Source organism: Schistocerca piceifrons, chromosome 10, assembly GCF_021461385.2.
Source record: "Schistocerca piceifrons isolate TAMUIC-IGC-003096 chromosome 10, iqSchPice1.1, whole genome shotgun sequence".
Lineage (NCBI taxonomy): Eukaryota > Metazoa > Arthropoda > Insecta > Orthoptera > Acrididae > Schistocerca > Schistocerca piceifrons.
This window is the reverse complement of record NC_060147.1, coordinates 123,649,559-123,664,570: the sequence shown is the minus strand read 5'-3', so window position 1 is coordinate 123,664,570 and position 15,012 is coordinate 123,649,559. Positions and strand designations below refer to the sequence as shown.

At 39.0% G+C, this 15,012-nt stretch overlaps 1 protein-coding gene across 3 annotated transcripts in view; it reads right to left on the bottom strand.

Moving 5' to 3' along the window:
- Positions 1–14,793, bottom strand: part of LOC124718980 (F-box only protein 28) — a 92,974-nt gene extending 78,181 nt beyond the window's left edge. For all 3 annotated transcript variants that reach the window (XM_047244650.1, XM_047244651.1, XM_047244652.1), the window contains exons 1-2: positions 14,411–14,793; positions 14,029–14,305 (exon numbers count right to left, since the gene is read on the bottom strand). In XM_047244650.1, the coding sequence (XP_047100606.1) occupies positions 14,029–14,280 (252 nt within the window). In that variant the 5' untranslated portion in view covers positions 14,281–14,305; positions 14,411–14,793. The remainder of the gene's footprint in view (positions 1–14,028; positions 14,306–14,410) is intronic.
- Positions 14,794–15,012: the final 219 nt, after the last annotated feature.

The window sequence follows — 15,012 nt, the reverse complement described above, 5'->3', positions numbered from 1 at the left end:
TCCTATTGATTCAACAGGAAGGCATCACTCTATATAAAAGGAAGATACTGAAGCTGTGGAACATGTTTTTAGTTCATTCACTGGCTAATTTCCATACAAAACAGAGTGCACAGAAGTTGCATAAATTGAAACATTGAGGTCTTTGGACCTTTCACATACATTTTGGAACCATTTTAAATGATTGAAAAATGAGTCTCTTACTCACCTTTCAAAACCAAGATATGTTAAATAAGGCTAGGCTTTGATTTTTATGAGCTTGTTATATGATAATGTGGTAACAAAACAGGTTTAATGTATGGGAAAAATTTCAGTTGTTTATAAAACCTGTTCAACCTAAAAGTGGAAGCTCTCCCTTTCAGGGAATGTAGAACTATACGGTAATAATCAAAAGGGGAAAAATTATGGACTGGCATTTTTAAAAAAGTATTTTTTCCATAAATTATAAAGAAAGTTCAGAACTTTATAGTAAAAGAACTTTGACAGAAAAGTCCAAAGGAGGATTTCTTTGTAATTATAACGCAATTAGGCCTATGTTTAAAATAAACAAACAAAATGTCTAGAACTGTTCCAGAGATACAGCATTTAAAATTTTTTTCCAAAATTTGCATCTTCAAAATGGTAAGCACAGTGTTATCTTTTCAGAATTTTTTTTGGAGAAAACAAAAAACTACATGTTCCTTACTCAGTCCTTAATTTTAACATATGCTAAATTCAATATAACATCCGAGACTATGATAAGATTTTTTCCTAGCCTGCCTGAATTGATATGGGCTATGCCTTTGGCCATCATCAGTTTTTTGCTGCCTAAATAACGAAATTCAGCTACTACTTTTAACATCTCACTTCCTAATCCAATTTCCTTAGCATCATCTAATTTAATCTAACTACATTCCATTACCCTCATTTTACTTTTACTAATGTTCATCTTATATCCTCCGTTCAAGACACAGTCTACCCTTCTCAACTGCTCTTTCAAGTCCTTTCCTGTCACTGACAGAACTATGGTGTCATTGGAAAAACTCTACTTCTTCTCCATGAACTAATTTCTTATCCAAATTTATCATGAAGAGTTAACTGTGTTGGTTTCTAAGAACACATGAAAAATGCCTCTGAAAAAACTCATCGCATTCATTTCACAGTATTTTAGGTGTTAAGTAACATCATTACCAGCAATATTCTAGACTGCAGACTATGGGAAAGAGGGCCAACAAGCCCACACAGTCACAGTCACGAACTACAGTTAGCTAAATAATAGCCAACAAGAAAATTAATCATCAACTTTGGGAACATTACTATTATTATCCCTTGCAGCCCAGGAAACAGGAAATTCGACAATTTTTGCCTGTTATCAACACTAGCACTTATTTATGACGTATTGGAAAGTACAGACACCACACATGTACGTAATTGATTCCCCTCAATGAGAACTGAATCCAACTTCTTCAGGCCAGATGCACAATTATGTCTGGTCTCCTGCTCAAATCTCAAAGTATCGAACATGGAGGGCGAAGACATGGATAGGAACCCCGGATAGGTGGTGTGTCCGAATGGCTTAGTGCTTAATGCAACTGCCTAGTAAGCAGGAGATCCAGAGTCTGAATCACAGCCTGGTAAATATTTTCATTCATCCCCACTGATCCCACGAATGCTCCAATGCAGATGACATCAATAGTGCCTTCCCCCTGTTTTCTTTTCTCCCCTCTCCAGTTTTTGTATATTTTGATAGCATTATCTTACAAGCTTACACCTTAGTATGCGACAATTTTCAGCTTCATATGTCTACATTTTGCTGAGAGGAGGACGAGACAAGCGTTTAATGTCCCATCGACAATGAGGTCATCAGAGAAGGAGCACAAGCTCTGATTAGGGAAGGATGAGCAAGGAAATTGGCCATACCCTTTCGAAGGAACCATACCGACATTTGCCTTAAACAATTTATGGAAAACCTAAATCAGGGTGGTTCAATATGGGTTTGAACCACTACCCTCCAGAATGCAAGTCCAGTGTGCTAACCACAGTGCCACCCCACTCGGACTTTGCTGAGAAGTAGGGGTCTTGTCAGTCAAAGTCTGAGAACAAATGACAATTTTTTTTTTCAGTTGTGCTATGAAATTTTTTTCTTAAAAAAATTCCTGATTATATGTAAAACAGGAAGCACCCTACAGGCACTGAGTGAGCTTGCAGGTATCAAAATATGTGATAAATGACAGTATATTTTTGATTTCACTCGCATAGAAGCTTAATTTTTTACACTGAAAGGACCATAGACCATTGTATGTCACAAATTTCAGCTTTATACTTCTACCCAATTCGGGGGAAAGAAACGGGGGAACCTCTTAAAAGTTGGACAGGGAGAAAACAGACAGACAATGAAGTGAGCCTGTAAGAGTTCAGTTTTTACTGACTCAGACAGGGACCCCTAAAACTCATCAGAATTTGTAACCCATCCTGAATGCAAGTGATGCCGTAGTACTTGACTTTGATCAAAATAATTTTCTGATGGACAGATGGCAGTGGGGCGGAGCGGAATTGTCACCTTTCACACAACATGCCATATGCTCCTGAAAACCTGTCACTCCTTGGAATCTAATGCTCAGCAAGGCACTTGCTGTGTCTGCAGAACACCCAAGAGCAAGCACATGGAACCCAAGAAACAGCTGTGATTGACGCATGGCCCTATCATTCTACTCTCAGAAACATAACAAATTTATTTTAAGCAAAGTATTTCCATTAGTTTACAAAGCCTTGGTCACAAAATACTAACATGAGTTACCTTAAGAAGCTCAATTTTGGTTCTGGGCAAAATACCAACAAGAGTTCTCTTAAGAAGCTCAATTTCGGTTCTGGAGAAATGTAGCAACATGTTTCTTAGAAAATAAGCTAAAATTAGCTAAAGATGATATCTATGATCATAGCTTCTACCCCTCATCTTATTAAATATGTACTTACAGCAAGCAGTAAAGGAAACCAAAGGGATATTTAGAAAATTTATAAAAGTGCACGAAGAATAAAATTGCATCTAATGTTTGATAATGACAGCATAATTCTGGCAGATAAGACAAAGCAAATTGGAGATCAGATGAAGTGAATAGATAGTGTCTTGAAAAAGAGATTATAATCTGAACATCAACAGAAATTAAATGAAGGTAAGGCATTGAAGTGTGAAATAGGCAATACTGAAGGAATCTGAATATGAAATTAGAGAATGAAGGAAATAGGTGGGCCCTAAGCTTTATTACTTGGACAGCAAAATATCTTATGTTGGCGGAAATAAAATTTATAAAATAATGCTGGCAATGGCAAGAAAAGATATTGTCAAAAAGATAAATATACTAACAAGAGATACAAAATTACGAGTTGATAAAAATAATCAATTTTTGAAAATCTAATGTAACTGTACAGATAAAATTACCGAGCAAGACATGAAAGAACAAACCTATAAATATATAGAAATTTGCTAGCTTTCTAAGCCAGTGACTCCTCTTCCTGGCAGAAGGTCATAGGGAAATGAAGAGGGGCTTCCAGATAAAGGACTGGTGAAGTTAAGATAACAGGAAAAGTCCAGGAAAATTATGCGTAACACCAGATCTGGGGAGACTTATCAAGACAGGATGAGAAGGAAAGACTGACTGTTGGAGCCTGCACTGGACAAGACTGGAAAACCCGAGAGCTTAAAGGTTGAAGGTAGGTTAATAAACAAGACAGAATACTAACAAAACATAGTGCACAAGTTAATAAGAGTGGAAAGCAATGTGCACTGTAGTATGTGGTAGAGGTGGGGGAGGAAGGGAATAGGCAGATCAGAAAACAAATGATATAGAAAACTAACCAGGAGTGAAGAAAGAAATATTTACTGGGCAGAAATACCGAGATCAAATTTATGTAAACGAAGGCCAGCGAAAGACAATAACCAAGGACATGTAATGCTAGCCTCCACTGTGGAGTTCTGAGAATCTCTTGCCTGAGGGAAAAATCCAGAAGACACGTGTGGTGAAACAGGCACTGAGGTCACATCTGCCATGTTTCCGAGTATTCTCTGCAATTGGATATTGTGTGTTTACGGCATAAATACTTTGTCTCTGATCATTCATGCTAACTGATACATTGCTGGGAGTGTAAGGGCACAGACAGAGGGTGTACAGTGGCAACACACAATGTCCTGTTGCAGAGTATGCTCTACAACATGAGTTGCAAACTCTGTGCCTGTTTCACCACACATGCCTTCCGAATACTTTTCGTCCCCCGACCTGGGATTCCGGGTGACTTTTCTGAACTCTCCCCATTTCCCACCCCTCACTGGTCCTTTACTTTCTGTTGAAACGTTTCTGCCAGGAGGAAGAGCCACAGGCTCCAAAAGCTTGCAGATTTCAATACCTTTATACATGTATACTCCTGCTGCTGCTTGGCGAGCAGATTTTTTTATCTATTCAATTACATTAAATTTAGGTGTCAGAAGGTTTCAAAGTAGTCTTCAACGTAGCCTCACAGGGAATTTAAACTTAGATGATAAATAATACAGACAAGAAAACATAAGCTTTTAAAATGTGGAAGAATGGAGATGCAGAGATCTGGGGTGTGAAGTGACTTGTTAAGAGGTTGACAGGAACATCCTGAGCCATTCAGAAATAACTTATCTGTTAAAGGAGGCAAGTGTGGGTAAAACAGAACTGTTAAGTGAGGTTTGATTTTGGTTAGCAGGTTCAAGTTGATGCATGGTTCAGTAAACATTTAAAGGTGAGAGGCCTGTGCATGACAGATTAGCATTGGGGACCTGCATCAAACTACAAACATCATGAAGTTTCTGAACCTTTGTTCTTTGATGTCACATGGCATCATATTTGGAGGAAGCTTAAGTTCAGGACTAGAGTGTAATACTGGACTGTCACCTGAAAGTCAGCAAACTGAATAATGTAACTACAACAAACAAAGAAGAGGTGTATAATCTTTCTGCATTAATAAGGAAGAATAAGTCTCTAATTTCTGTTACGTTGAGAACTTCACAGAAAGAGTGCGAACAGTACACAGAACCCTGAAGGATCAAACTATTGCACAGTTAAATGTGGTAACTACAAAACATCACGAAACGCAAAAATAACGATGCCAGGTTTGCCGCAAGTTTCCCCCATGCGAAATTCGTTGACATTCCCCTTGGTTTCAGAGAAGTTTTAGCATTTTTCCCTGACAAACTTTGAGGTGTCGAGGGTAAGTAAAGACGTAAGTTGATAAAAAAGTAAGGACTTCTTTATTTCTCCCCTGTGTGAGCAAAAATCTGAAGTACTAACATCAACATCTTTTGTAATGAACTGTTTGTAGATGGTGAAAGCAAGCCATATGGTGCATGTTTTATTTCAATAAAACTAAACATGTGGTGACAAAAATACACATTTCCTGGGAGTCCAATGACAGATTAAAATACCTTCACCGATTTCCGAAATAACCTCAGAAAAATGCAGGCCTCTTTAAAGAAGTGGATAAGGTGGGGAAGATTTGTGTAAACCAACACTATAGATGGCCACAAATAAAATGTTGGTTCTACTACGTTCGATATTGTCAGTTTTACCACTGAGTTATGTATATTACTTTAGATCTCTTCTGTGATTTTTCTTTTGAGAAATATATGAGTACATAGCATACAAACCACCAGCAACTGCCACAGCTTTCTTCTTATCATCCATACTTTCTAATATATAAACTACTTTCAAAGTGCGAAAATGTACTAGAATAAGTAAAATGTCTATAAAACACCACACTGTACAATGTACTTGTGGTGAGACAGTCTCAATGCCTGAAATCTACTGCCAGTGACCTCTGGCCTGCCAAGGATGGATAAACCACGAAAATTCTCCACACTGAGCCACACACAAACAGACCCGGCCTACAGACAGATTGGTGAGACTAGATCTGACGGGCAGGGCTCACACATTAATGGGAAACGATGAGCTTCAGATTGGCAGGCCCAGTCAATTAGAGGTACCTGCAGAAATCGCCTGCCGTTTTGGCCTGTTGTGCAAGTTCACTCTTGTGGCCAGCTATTCATGGATCACAGACACCACATTGATGAAATGAGACAGCAGTGACCCATGTAACAGGTAACTTGCGCAAATGCTCTGAGAAACAGTACTAGCAAGGATAGGTAGGAACTCACTGTAAAGATAACTGCCGAGCCAGACAGACAGGCATGTAGAAAAAACAATCACACTCTCACAACTAAATTTTCGGTCATGGCCTTTGTCAGAAAACGAGAGCACAAACACACTCATACAATCACTCAGACAACTCGTGCGCACATTGTCGCCGTCTCCAGCCACTGCGTCAACAATCTCTGAGAATCAGATTCAAACAAACCATTTCTCAAGCCTCCCTGCCTCTCATCAGCTGCTAGCCTAGCGGCACAAAGTGGTGGCAGTACTGACTGAAGTGGTAGCAAGGGGAGAAACAGTAAGAATGAGGGAGTAGGGAAGCAGTGCCCAGCCAGTGACGATGCACGGTATCACAATAAACAAACCATTTCATCTACTGAGACAGAACTGAGATTTTTCCAATGTCTTTTTCAAATCGACATATCCTTGATCCGTTTTAAATTCCCTGACAATCCTCAATTTCCAGAACTTGTGGCAACCCTAGATGCTGACTGCAATTTGCTTCCTTCTGAATGATGTAAGTACGAGGGCATCCTGAAAAGTAATGCCTCCAAACTTATGTGAAGACTCAAAGCTTTTTAATGTAGTTAATATGATAAGGAAGGGAGGTTTGGAGAACCGGGAAGAGAGGTAGGTTGGTTCATTTGGGTGAGGGGACCAAACGGCGAGGACATTGGCCCCATCAAATTAGGGAAGGATGGGGAAGGAAGTCAGCTGTGCCCTTTCACAGGAACCATCCTGACATTTATCTGAAGGAAATTGCAGAAAACCTAAATCATTTAGGGAAATTACAGAAAACCTAAATAATTTAGGGAAATCACAGAAAACCTAAATCAGAATGATCGGATGTGGGCTTGAACCGCCACCCTCCGAATGCGAGTCCAATATGCTAACCACTGCGTCACCTCACTCGGTCAAAACTTTTTAAATAAAACATTAACATTCTACATCTTTACTTTGCATGTCTACTTATTTATTTCTCAACATAATCACCCTGGTGATGAGCACATTTCTCCCAACGAGAGACCAGTTTGTTGATACCATCACCGTACAAAACTTGAGTGTAAACAGAGCCACAACCTCACCACTGCTTGCACCACTTCATTGCTATCAAAATAAAATTCACAAAGGTTTTCTTCAAATTTTGGAAACCAATGAAAATCAGACGATGCCAACTCGGGGGTGTATGGAGAATGGTCAATGACAGTGAACAACCAAGGCATCTGATTCTTGCAGATGTCACAGCACTCTTGTGGCCTGGCAGTCATGCTGAAGGAGTGTGCGCTCTATGTGTGGACAACATTTTCTGCAGTGAGAAACTATAACACGCCGTTTCTCACGTACCGAGACAGTACCATGTTACATGCTGCACTTTGAAGCTCTCTAGCGTTGAAGGGTTGCAACTTGTGTCAGCAATGTGCTAAGTTGACTGAGCAATATCTCAACAGGTATTAACAAAAGGACAAAAATATGGAGACATTACTTTGTAGCAAAGAATACAACGTAACGGGTTTGATCTGCAGCACAACATGGCACCCTCACATGACCAATATAGCATCTATGCTATCATAGATCAGTGGAGAAATAGAAGTTTCAGTGAGAATTTCAATTAAAACATTTCTTGAATTCTACTCTCAACCAACCTGGCCTTTGTCCTGAACCTAGACCTTGGGCTACACTACAGATCAGTGTCAATCACAATAATGCTTATAGTAACAGACCAGTCACAGCCGAATGTAAGTATCCCCAAAATCACTACAAATCAAGTGTGTGTGTGTGTGTGTGTGTGTGTGTGTGTGTGTGTGTGTGTGTGTGTGTGTGTACATTGTCTTCCTTCACAAATGGAAAGTATTTGACTTTATATCAAAGTGAGAATGAACAACAAAGACAAAGTAGCCTCCCAAATTTGTGATTGTCTTGAAGAAATAGACTTAAACAGCATACTCATCATGGAGTCATTAGAAACAGAGCACCAGATTGGACTGAACTATGACAGAAGGAAAACGCTGAAAATCTGAATCGCAAAGACCTTAAGAGGGATTTGAAAGATTCTGCTTGTAAATGCAAGCCTATTTGAATAAAAATTGGTTCATTTCAGTCGCAATACAGTCAGCATCGCTAACACTGTTGACTAATTATGGCATTGCATACAGAAAAGTATGACTGCAAGGAAATTAAGTAGATGTACATTTGGCAGCGTTTACACTGTGTAGTGAATGACATTCCCTTCAACTATGGATACGTCGAAGATAATGTCCCCTAGCAGAAAGATGTAAAACAGTACCAGATCCAAAAATTTGTGTTAAACTTCAGAGCATCTAATAGTTTTAAATATTTGGAGGTAGTACTACAAAGTGATACTAGAAGGAAAAAAATTGAGGTCTGCAAAATGTTTGCCTCACAAATTTGAAAAGGAGCTCATTGCCACAACGCTGCCAGCTGGTATAGCCATCACGAAAGAGGAACCGTTATACTGAGGGAACATAAATGGGGATTTTTAGAAGGTAGACAATAGTCTCCCAAAACACTGTTGGTAATTTAGTAACCCACTGTACTAGGTAGTTTTCAAATCTGCAGCACCCATCATACATTTCACACAGAGATTATGAGAATAAATTAGGGTGTGTACATAGGCATACAACAGCAGCTTTTCCTCCATTACATATGCAAATGGAACAGGACAGGGGGGCCATCCAACATGCGTAAAAAGATCTCTCCACTAGACACTACATTCATATGGGGAATATTTATTCAGATAGTCATTTGACACTTTACAGTATGCCTTTGATTGAAGTTAACTGGGAAATACGGAAGCGTCCGATCCCGCCCGTCTGTTTTGACCCATGACGTCACAAATATGGCGGAAACAAAAACAAACCCACACACTTTCCACAATAAGCCTATTGACACTAATGGGACAAGCGCGGGAAATGGGGTGTTTTGGGTGGGGGGCAAACTAAATATAAACAAATTTAGACGCCTTGCGTAGCTAAAACGTGTAAGTGAAGACAGCCATGCATGAATACCCACCCACCTCCCCAGGGATCATAACCCCTGCAACCCATAGAAGATAAAGATGCTTCAGAAGGTGATTAGCGTTTTTTTGTCTTTAAAAAAAAAAAATCTCACGGGATAGAACGAACAGATCAGAAAGATAAATATAATAAACTAAAACAGAAATTGGAGGAAACAGATAATTAAAATAAGTAATAAGTGTTTTTTAAAAAAAAAAATCTCACGAGATAGAACGACCAGATCAGAAAAGTAAATAAAATAAGATAAAACAGAACTGGAGACAGCCGCATTCAAACGAAACTCCGCGCCGTCATGACGTCACACACGACAACACCCTTACGTCACGGGTCAAAGCTGACACGTGGGATCGGACGCTTCTGTCGACCCGTTAACTGTAGTCCTAAGTTACTCTACCTAGAAACTCTCCAGATTAAATAACAAATTGATTGTTAACACATTTAGCGAAGTTGTCACTCATACTAGCTCTGCACTGAGTCATTAAAGGACCCTCTGAAACATTGTTTAACGTATTGGATCATATCAAGCCTCTCAGTAATGTGCAAAAATAAAACTACTAAGAACTATTAAAAATAATACCACAAACAGGGAAAGTAAATTTCAGTATGATTTTTTTTAACATAACAGTTCACTTAGGTAATGTAGAATGGTAAGTCCAAGTGCAAGGAAAATAATTTAGGAGGTACATGCACTGAGTCAGTGAGAGCAAAATAAACAAGATTGAGAACCTTGCTACGTTTCAGATGAATACTTTTTCAGTAAACATTACACAGTGGGGGCCTCTTTAATTTTTTGCAATTTATTTATGATATATGTGCATCAGTATATTCAGGCTTGCCCATTACCTAAAGTACATTTCCTGAATTTAACTTGCAATTTTGGTTTTTATGTTGAAAAGAGTTAAATGTGGCAAACTGTGCTTGAATATGCTGCAGATGTAAACATTAGGCTCCACTACAGGTCAATCTGTTAACAAGAGCCAAGTTTAGCTTTCACACATGTTGGCTTTGTCAACTCTCAAATGATCACCTTTCAACCTAACTTAGACCTTGGATTACGTGTGTGTGTGTGTGTGTGTGTGTGTGTGTGTGTGTGTGTGTGTGTGTGTGTGTGTGTGTGTGCACGCGCGCGCGCAAACCACCATGAAGTGCATGGCAGATGGTGAGCCCTATTGTACCAATCATCAGGGTTTCTTCCCATTCAACTCACATACGGAGTGCTAGAAGAATGACTGAATTATTTTGATCTTCTCCTCACAATCCCTGTATGAGTGAAATGTACATGGTTGCATATATTCACAGAATAATCATTTAAAGCTGGATCCTGAAACTTTGTTAGCAGATGTGCTGCAAATACATAGAAAGAAAGATCCCTTATCATTTAGCTACAATATAGCAGGACAGCAACTGGAAACAGTTAATTCCATAAATTATTTGGGAGTAAACATTAGGAGTGATTTAAAATGGAATGATCATATACAGTTGATCATCGGTAAAGCAGATGCCAGACAGATTCATTGGAAGAATCCTAAGGAAATGCAATCCGAAAACAAAGGAAGTAGGTTACAGTACGCTTGTTCGCCCACTGCTTGAATACTGCTCACCAGTGTGGGATCCGTATCAGATAGGGTTGATAGAGGAGATAGAGAAGATCCAACAGAGAGCAGCGCGCTTCGTTACAGGATCATCTAGTAACCGCAGAAGCATTACGGAGATGATCGATAAACTCCAGTGGAAGACTCTGCAGGAGATACGCTCAGTAGCTCGGTACGGGCTTTTGTTGAAGTTTCGAGAACATACCATCACCGAGGAGTCAAGCAGTAAATTGCTCCCTCCTACGTATATCTCGCAAAGAGACCATGAAAATAAAATCAGAGAGATTAGAGCCCACACAGAGGCATACCGACAATCCTTCTTTCCATGAACAATACGAGACTGGAATAGAAGGGAGAACCGATATAGGTACTCAAAGTACCCTCCGCTACACACCGTCAGGTGGCTTGCAGAGTATGGATGTAGATGTACACTGAATAGTCTGTCTATCAACACGATCTTTCAGTTCAGTTCCTTTAGTGTCTCTAACACACTTCCACCTGTGACAATCCATGCTACCCTTCTCTATATATTCTCAATATATGCTGATTAGTCCTACTTGGTATGGGTCCTACACATTTGAGCAATATCCTAAAATGTGTCACAAGTTATTTGTAAGCAATATCCTTTGCAGATGAATTACACCTCCCTAGCATTCTATCAACAAAATTGCATCTACCACCTGCTTTAACCATGACCAAGCCTATGAGATTGTTCAATTTCACATCTCTATAAGGTGTTATACACACATTCATATGAGTTGACCACTTCCAATTGTGAATCATGGATATTATAGTAAGATTACTACTTTCTTTTGAATTTCATCAAGCACAGAGTTTTACATTTCTGAACTTTTAAAGCAAGTTTGCAGTCTCCACACAACTTTGAACTGAATATTTATGCAACTTCTTTCAGATAGTGCTTCACTATACGTAATTGTATCTTCTGCAAAAAGTCTGAGGTAATTATTAATTTTGTCTGCAAGGTCATTAATATATAACATGAACAGCTAGTGTCCCAACACACTTCCCTGGGGCACATCTGACATTACATCTGATGATGGCTCTCCAAGCTAACATGCTGCATCCTACCTACCAAAAAGTCCTCAATCCAGTCACGAATTTCAGTTGATACCCCATATGATCGCACTTTTGACACTAAGTGTACATGTGGTACTGAGTCAAATGCTTTTCGTAAATCAAGAAATATTGCATCTACCTGACTGCCTTGATCCAAAGCTTTCAGTATTCCACGTGAGAAAAGTGCAAGTTGGATTTCGAATGAACGATGTTTTTGGAACCCATACTGGTTAGCACGGAGGAGGTCATTCTGTTCTAGGTACATAATTATGTATGAGCTAATAAAATTTTCTAAGATTCTACAACTAATCTATGTCTGGAATAGATGATGGTAATTTTGTGGATCACTTCTACTACCGTTCTTGTGGATGGGTGTTATCTGTAAGTTTTTGCAACTACTAGGCAGGGTCTACTGTTCAAGGGATCTATTCCAGATGATAGTTACAAGAGGGGTAAACTCAGCTGCACATTCAGTATAGAATCTGAAAGGGATACCATGAGGCCGTGGAGCTTTGTTCAATTTTAACAATCTTAGCTGTTTCTCAACATCACTGACACGAATACTTATTTCATTCTTCTTGTCAGTGGTATGAGGATTAAATTGGGGCTATTCGTAAAGTTACATTTGAAAATGGTATTACGCATTTCAGCTTTTGCTTTGCTAACCTTTATTTCAGTTCTCGTCTCATTTGATATGGACTGGACATTAATTTTAGTGCCACTAACAGCCTTATGTCCACAACTTCTTTGGGTTTTGTGAAAGATCATTTGACAATATTCTGCTACAGTAGTCACTGAAGGCTACTCATATTCTTATCTTGACAGCCAAATGGGCTGCATTGAGCATCTCCCTACATATATAGACCTACACTTTGTTTTATATCTATTATGCAGTAATCTGTTTCTTTAGAAGTTTCTTCAAAGTGATTGCATACCACAGGGGGTCCCTCCCATTATTAACTGTTGTACTGGGAATATATCTAGCCAGTGTACAGATAGCTACTCTTTTAAACCTGAGCCATAGTTCCTCTGCACGCTCCTGTCCTGTGGTAAGAGTGTCAAGCTCCTCATTGAGATATCACCACAGATTTTTTTTATCAGTTTTACTGAACATATGTATCTTTCTGCACATTTTAGTGGTGCTTTGTACTCTGGTAATCATTGTTGCCACAACCACATCATGGTCAAGGATACCAGTTTTGCTGTGGACATCCTTAAAGGGGTCACGTCTATTTGTGTAGGGTTCTAAATTGTGTGTTCTACATAGTTTTCCGAGAATATATTTATTAATGTTTCACAGTACATGCTATCTTATGTCTATAATGCACATCTTTGATCTTTAAAAAACACACTTCTTTTGCACGATATCACATCTAGTATTCAGTGGTTTGTTGCCATTACTATTTAAATTGATAAGTTCATTTAGGGCTTGACAAAGGAACTCAGTTTAAGACTCATGAGTGTGCAGCATAGATTTGCACTACATATAGCAGCCATCTTGGTATTTAAACAACATACTTATCAAACCACTTCTGTTGCTATTCAGCAGCAGCTTGGAGGGGCTAAAAAATTGAGAGCAAATTTGAAGAACACAAGTGGATAAATAGCTGCTTCATCTAGAGCACAACCTCCTGTGGTTAAAACTGAAATTAACCTACTGTACAAATAAAATACCAGAAATGTGAACAACTAATTGTTAAACAAGAAAATGCTGGAGGCAGTGGCAAATATTAGGAATGTTTCTCCATAGAATAGAGACAAACACACAATTGCAGATTCATGGAAGAAAATAATCCTCAATGACAAGATAGGCTTAGATTAAAATTTATTTTCGGCTGCCTACTGAATCTGAATTTAAAAAACCTCTCTGTGCCATACCACATTACCTTCTCTACACTAAGGTCATATGTGACGCACAAAATGGAGGATGCTAGATAAAAACTCTAAATTCAAGCCTACTTCCTCCGCAACTAATCTACGCCAGAAGAGAATATCGCAAGACGGACATTCAACATATTGACTTTTTACCATTTAGTAATAGCTGGAAACATTACACACGATCTACAACTTAACACTATAGTCAAACAATGCATGTAGAAAAAACCCTACAGCAAACTTTTTTACGATAGGCACGAAATTTATTGATTACAGGCCCGTAGACCGCACAAAAAAATCTGAACTTACCGGACGAAGATGTGCTACATTTTTAAAACTCAGGTACGAAAAGATTTTCTCCAGAATCTCGGCAGGAAAGTCTAACAAAGTAGGTGGTGGTTTTGGTTCGGCTGGCTTCACAATTACCACGCTTGTACTGGGTTCACAAATTGACGTTTGTACCAAGCTAGTGCGAGCTGATTTGGACGGTCCTGGTTCGGGCCCCGCTGTAGGGCTTTCACCTCCACCGCCAAAATTTCCGGAGAGTCTAGTTGATACCATGATTCTTCTTGTTTCCGCCGCTCTCCTTAAAAATGTGATTCAATGCTCAATATTATAGATTTACTTAAAGAAAAACATTCGCTACACACAAAGCACCACACAGATTACAGCCGAAAAACTTCAATCGTACCTTAATAATATCTCCTTTACTCGTTTTAACGACAAATTTCAGCTTCCGTTTACGCGCATGTTCGATATGAACTACCTCGCAGCAGTCAGAACGTAGAAATTTTGAATCATAGCATAAGCTACGCCACGGAAGTGAAGTCTTGATAGATCAAAAAATGGTTGATCATACCCTCAAACAGCCAACAACTCACTACATCTGCAACCTTAATTCATGGAAATTCTAGGCCTGTTCCGCGACTTTTATACCTTTTACGTTAATTTGATCGTTTCTGAATATACAGAAGCAGTTCTCGCACAACTCAACAAAGACACAAAGCTACAATTAATTATAAAAATTGGCCCTGTCTGAAACTACTCCGTTGGACCCAGTGCCAAAGATCTTACGTGAAGCTGTATAGCTATCTAGCTGAGCGCAACACCACCTAATAATAATAACTGTGATCCGAATGTAGCCGCGCACAGTGGCAAGTTCGCCAACCTTTAATGTATTTGCAAATTAATGTTCTGCTGGTTATTCGAAATGGCATATTGCCTTGCGTACCACAAAACGCAGTCATTCATTGTGAGTATGACTACACATACAATTCTAACTATGCGAAATGT